General features: G+C 38.8%; 1 protein-coding gene across 1 annotated transcript in view; it reads left to right on the top strand.

The window, feature by feature from the left end:
* Positions 1–9278: 9278 nt before the first annotated feature.
* Fam237a (family with sequence similarity 237 member A) overlaps positions 9279–11235 on the top strand; it is a 5591-nt gene continuing 3634 nt past the window's right edge. Inside the window, exon 1 of the mRNA XM_012513710.2 lies at positions 9279–9691. Coding sequence (XP_012369164.1) covers positions 9283–9691 — 409 coding nt within the window. The 5' untranslated portion in view covers positions 9279–9282. The remainder of the gene's footprint in view (positions 9692–11235) is intronic.

The raw sequence follows: 11235 nt of genomic DNA, 5'->3' as shown, positions 1-11235 counted from the left end.
TATGGGGAAAAAAAGAAAAGAAAAGCATACAAATTAAACAAATGTATAAATGTGAAAAAAAAAAGTTCATCAAAGTTGATCAATGATTCTCCCTACTCTGGTGTCAAGCTCAAAGTAGCACTATTCTCATAAAGGAATTCAGCTACTATTGCTTAAGAAATTATTATTTGTATGTTTGGCACCAAGACAGAGAAGAGTTAGAAAGGTGCTCACAACCTGGCTGAGACAGACAATGAGAGAAGACAGCCGGCCGCGTGCTACAGAGTGCAGTAGATAGATGAAGTATGAAGGAGTTTGAGAGTCCAGCGAGAGAGAAGACAAGATCCTTAGATGCATATGAGTGTGACACCTGAAGGAAACCCGAAGAGAATTTTCTCTTTCTAGGAGTCCTGCTGCTGCTGCAGGATGTTTCTGTACATTCAACACAGAACTCTTTTGTTCTTTCACAGATGTTTTCTTGGCAAAAGTCTATGCCTATTACTGGACCCCAGGCTTTCTGAGTTGTGAATCTCCTGCTCTGCATATACAGTATTGAGATATTTTTATATTATATATTCCATGATAAAGGAAGACTTCAGCAAAAGAAGTTTGCTACTGAGGAACTCTTAGGCCATCATCAGTGATGCCTCGGTATCAAAACTCTTAAATTCTAGCTTTCTTTGAAAATGAGTAGACAAAGCAAAGAACCCAGGATATTTCAGTAGGCAAAAACCTGTAATAGTTACTCCTTTGCAGCAGGAGTCATTGCAAGATATAAACCCAAGTCTTGACAAAGCCACAGGATTCTCTGTGGGTTTTGTAACTTTCTAGAAAGAATGGATATAGAGAAGCACCTTGAAAAGTGGCCTCAAAAGAAGTCACCACTGCAATAGCTTTAACTGGACAAGAAGGAAACAGACAAATGAACTATTCCTGTGTAATTTTCTTTCTGTATAGAGTTTGGGATCAATATTCAACACCTTATCACCATTTCACTCCAACTTGTCCTCATGAATTTAAGGACACCTAAAGAGTGACTCATCCACTTGCCATAATCGGCATTCCAGGAAATTGTCCTTGTTTATTGCCATTTTCAAATGGTGGAAAAGCACAAAACAGAGAAAAATAATTATTTTTACTATCTGATCCTGAATGTTAAAGATGCACCCTATTCTGAAAGGTTGTCTTCATCATCTACAAATTTAATGTACTGGGGAAGATGCAAGCTATCTATATAACTGCTCTTGAATTTCATTAAAATGAACCTGAAGTCCCTTTTAATGTCTTCAAGAATTGCTTCAAGTGGCAAAAATCAGAAAATCTACCCAGGGGCACATTCAGCTAATTGCAGTTTACTTCTCAACTGGTCATGCTTTCACTCTAGGCTGCAACTGCATGAAGCTGAAGCAGCTCTAGGTGACAAATACCAGTCAAACTAGTCACTTAGCATCATAAAGGAGCCACTGGTTTTCTGAATACTTTTTAATCATTCAGATTAATAATGTGATGAGCTGAGCCCAAATGTAACTTGTCAAAATTATTTTCTCTGTAAATCAGACCCACCATAAGTTCCTTTTCTGTTGGTACTGGGAAGCAAGTAAAGAAATATAGACAGACTATACAGAGAAGAGAGCAGACTAACTAGGCACATGTCTCTGTGTGCAGACTCTTTGGAGCACACAAATGACAATAAATAAAGTTAAATTTTAGAAATTGTACTGCACTTTCTTACCAGGTAAGTGACCCAAAGAAGATCCCTTAATTTAAAAAAAAAATGGGGAAAAGACAAGATCAAATGATGTTTTCCTTAGGATTCCATGAGACCATATGAGTAAAAATTATGTTATACACTGTAAATGCTGATTGTATGTTATTGTTACTAATGAGAGTCTAGTCTGAAAATGAAACCATAAAGATAGACATAAAACTAAGCATCCTCGTGTGTTTCGCACAATACAAAATATTTAATTCAAATGGTTTGAGGATGACTTTCTTTTCATGTAGGTACAAAAATTGACATGCCATTTTCTTTATACAGTTACTAAGCTGTTGATGCCATTTAAGATTCTAAAATATTCAAATTCCCAAGAATCTTTTCTAACTGTGCTGATAATAAAAAATTATAAAATATTCATTCCAACAGATTGTGTAGTGGCTAGGATCTTACTCAAAATAAAAATATTTAAACAAATGACTGCTTAAGGTTTAAGTGGAAACTAGTAAATTGTATTTATGAGAAATGTTTAATCAGGGCTTCATATTTTAGTACAGCAGTACAAAAAATTTTACTGAAAGTCAAAACTTCCAATCTCAGAAATAAAAACAAACAAACAAAAAACCTTCCAGTCTCAAGCAATAATATTGAAAAGAAAACAGCTTCTAAGTAGACTTTATACCTTCACTAAAACAAACAGGCTGGGGAGATAGCTCAGTTGTCTAAGTGCCTGCCTGGGAAGAGCAAGGGCCCAGGTTCAATCCCTGGTACCTGTGCCGTGGTGGCCCCGTGCTGAGCTGGCCATTGAAACCAGACATGGTGGCTCATGCCTGTAATCCTGGCACTGGGGAGGCTGAGACAGGAGATCACTAGGAGTCCAAGCTGCAGAGCAAAACCCTGTACCAAATAAATAGATAAAAAAGATTTTTAAAAAACCAAACAAACAGGGAACTGGTGAGATAGCTCAGGGGACTAAAACACCTGCTTAGACAAGCTTAGGTAAGTGCAGGGACATCGGTTCGATCACCAACACCACATACCACATCAGCCCCACCCCCAGGGCAGGCTGAGCCGGTCAGAGTCTGGGCATAGAGGCACATGCCTGTACTTCCAGCGCTGGGGAGGCTGAAAGCAGGAGGATCACCAGGATCCTGCATAGTGAGACCCTGCAACAACCAAATACATTTTAAAAATAACATTAAAAAATACAACAAACAAATAAACAAACACAAAAATAACCCCCTCTGGCCAGCTCTGCTCTCAGCTGTCTGGTTGGGGAGCACGTCCCATGTCCTCGGCTCCTGTAGTACGGGGAAGCCACTTCCACCCATTACCTTGAGGCTTTTATGCAGGAAAGGTAAGACTCAGCTGAGGGAGCCTTTGCATTTGCTCCTTTTCGTCCTCTCATTTTAGTCACTGCGCTCATGACCTAGAGCACAAAGAAACATAATCTGCTGCACTTGTGAAATCTGAATCTTAGCTTCTCCCTGGCTATAAACTCCCTGATTTTCAGCATCCTTTTTCTTTACTCCACTTATATCTGTTTCCCACGCCAATGAAACCACTTTTCTTCATTTCTGAGTCGTTTCTCTTTTTCTAACTTGCTTTAAAGCTTTGATTTCCTTGTATCCTTATTCTTCATCAGCTCCTTCCTAACCAAACTTTTAACACGGATTCAACATTATATGGAGCATTCTTTTAACAAGTCAGTTGTGCACTACTGTTCCCAATAGCTAACAGATAGATGCTTTGTACACAGAGCAGCAGCCTAAGTGTTTTCTGAACATGATTTCCTTTTGTCCTTACTAATCATAAGAGATTTTTGCCCATTTTAAAGCCAAGAAAATGGTTTCACACAGGTTAAATTTTCCAAATCAAAGATACCATCAGCTGTAGACCTCTCTTTTTTTTCATTATTTAAAAAAATAAAACCCTACAAGTCTAGTTACAAGGTGTCATTAATCAGATATATCCTAATTTTGGCAGTGCTGAATGCGAAAGAGAAGAAAGGTCAGCTATACATCAATGATATAAGAAAAATGACACATGGTGTGACCCAACCAATAATTACAGCAGTGTTTGTAACTACACTCTGCTGCCTCTTAGAAGGTGCTCACGGATGCAGAATGGGATATTATACACCCGTGCTTTCAACGGTACCTGAATTTTTAGTTCTTTTCTTTTATTTCTGTTTTCTCTTTGTTTTCTCCCCTTCAGTGATCATTCTGATGCTTTTTCTATTCTGTTTTTTTTTTTTGTCTGCAAAAGTTTTTATGGTTTTATTCATGAAATGATTTATAGTTTATAGTTAATTCTTGAAAACAGTCTAAATGTTCTTTAAGTGAGAAATGGTTAAACTGCTCATTCAATACAATTTTATTCAATCCTTAAAATATTTTTAAGAATTTTTTATTAGTACAGTTGGTGATATGTAATGATTACTTTCACTGTGGGCATTTGGTACATGTACTTGACACACATGAAATCTTTTAGAAAACCCCCTTTTTGTTCCTTTCCCTTTCCTTCTATCTCTTGGTCCCTTTCTCATTTGCTGAAGATCTACTTTCCTGATTTCTTTTATCTACTTTTTATCTTGTTATATGAGAGAAACTTTCTGATGTTCAAGCATGCATGTCTGATTTGTTTTGCTCAAGATTATGCTTCCCTGGTGCATCCATTTTCCTACAAATGAGTCTAATTTGTTCTTCTTTATAGCACAGTAGTATTCCATTATGTATATATACCACATGTTCTTTATTTTTCTGTGGATGGACATATAGGCTGTTTACAAAATTTATCTATAAGAATTGTGCTGCTATAAACTTGGACATGCACATAGCACTATAATATTATGTCTTTAATCCTTTTGGGAAGATGCCTAGTATGTGAATAATTGGATCAAATGGAATTTCTGGATTTAGGTTTCTGAGGAATCTCCAGGCTGATTTTCATAACAGGTATAGTAATTTATCTTCCACCACCAATGTAAAAGAGTTCTTCTTCTCCAGAGCCTTCCCAGAATGTTATTATTTTCTCTTGATGATAATTTTTCTTCAATAAGATGAAGTCTTAGGGTTATTTTAATTTTGTTTCTCTAATAGCCATTGATGTTGAACATTTTCATATGTATGTATGAGCCACTTATAATTTTTGAGATGTATCTATTCAGTTTGGTTGCCAATTTTTATTGGTTTTTTTGTTTTGAGAAGTCTAACTTTTCAAGCTCTTTATGTATTCTATATATTATTAGTGTTTTGTCCAAAGTCTAGTTGGTGAACATTTTTCCCATTCTCTAAGTTGTTTCTTCACTTTTTTAGCTGTTTTTTATGCAGAATCTTTTAAATTTGATTTATTCTACTTGCTGACTTTTGGTGTTATCTATTGTGCAACGCAGTTCTTTTCATAAAGTCCACGCCTACACTTTTGACTTCAAGGGTTTTACTCATTTTATCTTCCAGCAGGATAAGCATTTCTATTTTGACATTTAAATATTTAATCATTTATATTCCTTTGCTTTTGTTAAATAATCATTCTTCTTCATTGGCAAAATTGAGGCTATCTGTTACTACCTCTTCCAACTTCTGCTGTATACTACCCACCATATTGTCCATGAGCAGATTCGTGTTTGCAGGGCACCTTCTTCCTGTCCTCGGGTTCAGAAGGCCAGCTAGCTCCTGTTCTGTAAGATGGCAATTCCTTCTCATTCTCCTACCCTCACTACTTCTGCTTCCTCAGGTTGTTGCTCATCTTTCCTTCATGATCTTGAACCTATCCATCTCTCTTATTTTCTTCTCTCTAGGCTATAAACATGATCAAGACCTAACCCCTGGCCTGGTCCAATATTTCTCCCTTGTTTTATTAAAACTGTAGAAAATGCTCCACAAGTGATACCTTTATTTCCTTACTTTTCATTTCTATTTCAACCACTACTTTTTCTCAACGTTTAACAGAGTTTTTTTTTTAGGTTAAGAGCAGAGCATTTATTGAAAGAAAGAAAGCTTCTGTCTGAGAGAGAGACAGAAGGAGGACCTGAGCAGGTTGCCCTGGGAGAAACTGTTTTAATAAGCAATGTCTTCTATTTTTATAGATCCAGTGGAAAATTCTTCCTAATTTTTTTACATCCTTTATTGAATCTTTGTCATGTGGTTGATTTCTTCCCTCCCTATGAAACATTCTGACTGACTTCCAAGGTACCCCAGTTTCTAAGTTTTTATTTCTGAACCTTAGTCATTTATATGTTGGCTTTTATCAAGGTTTATCCTACTCACTCTCTTTCCACAATTTCTGAGGTTGTAAACTATACCCTACATGTTGACAAAGTTCCCCAACCCAGATTCCTTTCCTTTGTTTAGTGTCCCAAATGTTTCATCTCCATTTTTCACCCCCCACTTGCCTACATAGTATCTCCATTTTGATGCTACTCTTCTCTTAATTAGTATGTACAAAGCCAAAATCTTGAGTTCCCTTCCCAAACTTGTTCTGCAGACAGTTTTACTTGTCAGCTAATGGTAATTCCAAACCTGTTGCTCAGCTTCCAAAGCTTGATATCATCTTTGATATCTCTCTTTCTTTTGCACCTAATAATCCAGTTCTTTGTGCCGTCAAAATGAGTCTGAACACTTTTGTACTCTTCCTTGGGTCTTTCTCATCAATCTCTATCCCCATGACCACACACTATGCTAAAATGCTCCATTCTTCAGCAACCTTCTCCAAAAGACTGGGAGTTCCTTGAAGTGGGGGAGATGAACCCTCAATCTCATCCTTATCTTTCCCCATACTCCAGGAGGATAAATACAAGCAGGTGTCCACCAGCCTGGTCAATGATGGAGAAACTGAGGCACACCCCATCCAATTTCAGAGTTTGGAGCTCTCATGCTGCCCTTTCAGAGCTCTCTGATATCACTTGAGGAGGGTGCTGGATTTCTGGAGTATCAGTAGACCTCACTGTAAAGTCACTGCCCCTCTGGAAAGTAACCGTATAGATTATTAGGCTGGAACAAAAATCTTTAGTTAATGGAGGCTACATTTCTTTCAGAATGTGGGGGTGGGGGGCTTGAAGGTGAAGGGCTAAACCTGGGAACACTTGGAAAGACTTCTACCCAAGGCTCCTTAGTTGAGTGTGTTTTAGTTAAAATAGGTACGAATGTTAACTGGGACTAAGATGTTAACTGGCTGTGAGATGAGAACCAAGAGGATACCAGCTGTTTTCTTTTCTTGGAAAGTAGAGCTCCACTGTAAAAAGAGGAGTAGAATGTTCAGAAAACTACACCAGCAACAACCTAAGCTGGACCTACTGAGTCTACTTGTCCCAGCTGGGAGCAGTTCCCAGCTGTACCAATCTCTTCTGTGCCTCAGTGGTGCTTTTCTGTACCCAGTCAGGGACTTCAGCCAGGCAAGAGAAATTCACTTCCAGAATAACCTGGGAGTCTCTTTAGATTTTGGTAGCCCTTACTGGCAGCCAGGAAAACTCCTATGTCCCTTTTCTGACCCCATGATTTAAAAGTCTTTCCTCCTGTCCCTTTTATGCTCAGTCAAGACACACAGAGAGTGGGGCTCTGGGGCTCTGGGCTTCTGTTCTCCTCTAAAAGTACCAAAAGCTAGGCCCTAACATTTCAGTTCCTGCCCATCAGAGGTAGGTTGTAGTCACCAAAGGACACCAAGGCTCACTTCTTGGTGCTGGAGGAGGGTGGGCGTGGGTCAGAGTCAAGGAGGGTTTGGATGACCAAGCCTGTTTGCTTCCTGAAAAGAGCCTTCGGGGAGAAAGGGAAGAGCAGGGTGCGGGAGATAGACTTGGGGGCGAGAGGTGGCGGCAGTTTCCAGGAGCTTTGACGTAAACTTGAAGAGGCGCAGAGCGCTCCCACTGATTAATAAGAGGGGCTGTGGCATTCTGGACTCGGACGCTGGGGACAGTCGCTCGCCAAGGGAACAGCCGGAGAGCGTCCTCTCCCCGCGCTTGAAGGAGTATGAGAGGGCAAAGCCGGTGAGTGCGAGGGGCGTCCTGCAGGCAGTCCGGCGGGTAAGGTGAGGAGCCCAAGAGCGGGTTCCCGCGGCTTCGCAGGGAGGGAGAAGCGGGGAAAGCAGGTGCGGGACCAGGACTTTCCTGATTATGCGCGAGGCTCTTAACGTGGAGCGCGGAGGAGCCCAGAGAAAAAGAACTCAGGGAAACACCTCTCTAGTTTAGGAAAAGCCCTTTCTAAGACAATCTGAAGGATAAATGTGAGCGCTGTGGCTTGAGTCCACTGGGAGCCCAGGACAGAGCTAACTTCAGCACCGAGGACAGCGCCCGCTTTTTTTTTTTTTTTTCCTGGAAGCTTAGCTCTAACAGTTTAGATCTACCTCTTACAGCAAGGCAGCCTCTGGGAATCTCTACTTTGATATGTTAGTTCTGAAAAGAGTACGATAATTTCTTTCCAAATAGAACTGAGATGTACACGATATAAAATATAGAATACTCTTTTGGAATAAGTTGTATCAAGCATGCTCTTTCAAAATAGGAACATGATATGTTCAGAGAGTTTCTGAAATATTTGTTTGACATTGCCTCAATATATCCTGCCACTGCTCAGAAGAGGAAAGTTCTATTTGTGGTGCTGTCATCGAATTTTCTGATACAGAAATATTATAAGTGTTTTCATGAAGTGTCTCTTTCTTGCCTTTATGATACTAACATTTGAAAGCGTAGGAAGTATAAACTGGAAATGAGCGCCGTGCTCCCTTCCTGTTTCCTCTTTATGATGAAATTTTTGAGTGTGGCACACATTTGACATAGTCTCTGAGGATTCACGTAAGCTTTTATCTGGGAAAAATTTAACTTGCCTCAAGGGCAGAATTTCCTCATTGCACTTTGTCGGAAGTGGTAACATAAGAAAGAATCTTTTCAAGGTGATATGTGGACTCTCTGATTTTACTGCACTAGACATTGAGAGCTGGGAAAGTTGAATTCTTAAGAGAAAAATGCTTTTTAAAAAATTCCTTGTGGTTCATTGAAAGAAGAGAAAAATGAGAAAATGTTACTTTTATTACAGTGATATGAGAATAGAGGAACATTCTAGGTGTTTATAAAATGTCTATTGACTCTATTCTAATGGACTGCATATATATTTTCCAGTTCCAAAATATATTCACCTATACTTTTAGTACCTATCTTGCATTTATTGTTATAATATTTTATAGTACTTGTGTCTTTTTTAAAAAATAAAAGCCTCTATAAATAGAAAAATACACAGGGTTAAAAAGTTCAAGTTTTTAATATTATATGAATCTGGATTTGGATGACTAAATTTAAGATTCTTTTAAAGCTATTATTTTATAAAGGGAAAAAAGGTTTCAGTTATTAAGCTTGCAAATGAACAAACTGCAGCATAGTTCTTAGTCTAAATATCTTGGTTTTACACTATCTGATCTGACAGTGAATCACTTTAGATAAAATTAAGCTTCTGATACAAGAAGGAGGATACTCTTTTTCTTGTTTGGTGATCATGGTGTGCTATCTATTCCTGGAGGAAGTTTCTTCAGAGGGTTCTTATTTTCTTTCCTGGTGGGAAATGATGAAGGACTGATACATTTCCATCTTGTGAAGTTTCAGGGCCATGGATGATCCTGGAAACAGAAGGATTCATTGCCCCTTGAGGCTCACCTGCTCCCTGCTTATTTTGGGAATGTTCTGTGTGTCTCCTGTCTTGTGTCATAGCCAAACAGACCTGCTGGCTCTTGACCAAACTGATCGTCAGTGCTGGGAATCCTCCTCAGTACTCCTCCTGGAAATGCAAAAGCCTCGCATTGCCAACACTGTTTCAGGCTTCTGGGATTTCATGATTTACCTAAAGTCATCTGGGAACTTGAAGCATGGGGCCCTGTTTTGGGATCTGGCTCAGCTCTTCTGGGACATCTATGTGGATTGTGTCCTCTCAAGGAACCATGGCTTGGGAAGAAGGCAACTGACTGGAGAGGGAGTCAAAGCCTCTGCAACTCAGCCACAGCATGCAGGGAGTAAACAAGGTGATCAATCCAAGTTCCCATGTCTTTGAGAGGTCCATCATATATAAATGTACTGGGTGTGAGAAAAAGGGACATGGCCTCAGGAAAATCAGTTATCTAATAGATTCCTCTCTAAGGATGAACAGAAGAACACACTAGTGGTAGTAAAGATAGGTACCACATCATAGTATCCATTGAGGTCATCTGCACTTTATAGTAGCTATTTATATCAGTATGCTGTTCTCATACTTCATGTGAATAGCAGCAAGGAAAAGTTAGGAATAAAAGGGAAGGCATGATTCCCAAGTGCAATATAAAGTTAAAGAGGCATTCTTCTGATCAGCATACTTTTTTTTTCCAGAACCAGGGATTGAACTCAGACCCTTGCGCTTGCCAGGGAAGTGCTTATTCTACTGAGCCATCTCCCTGACCCCTGCATACTTTATTATGAGCTTGAACACTGGCAGTCATAACGTGGTATTTACTTGATGGGGAATCAGAAAGATTTGAATATAAGTCTGGGGAATATTTTCAGCACACAAAAAAGTATCTTTAACTTGAAAAGCATTGCTTTTTACAAAGGGGAGGGCTCTGTGAATGGTATTCAGTTGATCCGTAAAGAGTGAAATATTTTGCTGGCATCATCTTCACTCCATTCCTTTTTGAAGGACTTAACTCTGGGCAACTAAATTTTAGTAAGTTGGAACTTCATAAACATTTACAGATTCTCACTGAAGTAAATATATAATCAAATATAAACCAACATACTATTCTCTGGGGATATAAAAGAAATATTCAATGTAAAATTAGGCTAAGGTCCAGAAAATCCTTGTAGGTAACCAGAGATTCCTGAGCACTATAATTTTTTTAAATCATTTTTTAATGTCATTTCAACCAATGAGTTTCACAACCTTGCAGCAAGTGCTGTGTAGGTGGCAGTAACTCTTCAGAATTATTTACATACCACTGGAAAATTTGGACAGAACTAATTTTTACATATTCCTGTAACTGCTCTATTAAAATAGCAATTAACAGTTCTAGCAGTACCATTTCTTCATATTGTGTAGCACTTATACATGAAAGATGATGGAAAAATACGGTGAACATAAATGTTTTAAAAGTTATTACAGTGAAAGATGCACTGCCATTAATTCCCCTCAAAAAATACTTTCCCTTCCTTTGAACAGACTTAAGTCATCATTCTTGCCATTTTATGAAGCAGTTTTGGAGGTTTTCTTTCATGAATGTTTTTATGAGGTGTGATAAAAATACAGCGAATGCTGATGCTATGTGTCACCCAAAGGAAAAGCAAGCTTTTAAAACATCATGGTGTTTCCTAATCTACTGTATTCATTGAGTCTGGCACTGTGCAACTTCTGGCTCATCCCCAAAATCCAAATGACTATAAAAGTTAAACACTGAATTGAAGCAGGACCTAACACAACTATGACAGCTCAATTACAGATGCAAAGGACTCCAGACCTGCTTCAGAAGGTGCAAGAATGATGAGACGGGTGTGTTTCAAGCAAGGGGGAGTATTTTGTGAGGCATTAATGGCAAAGCTT

This window comes from Octodon degus, unplaced genomic scaffold (assembly GCF_000260255.1).
Source record: "Octodon degus isolate 3935 unplaced genomic scaffold, OctDeg1.0 scaffold00016, whole genome shotgun sequence".
Lineage (NCBI taxonomy): Eukaryota > Metazoa > Chordata > Mammalia > Rodentia > Octodontidae > Octodon > Octodon degus.
The sequence above is the reverse complement of the archived record's forward strand: the minus strand, read 5'-3'. Positions and strand labels throughout refer to the sequence as shown.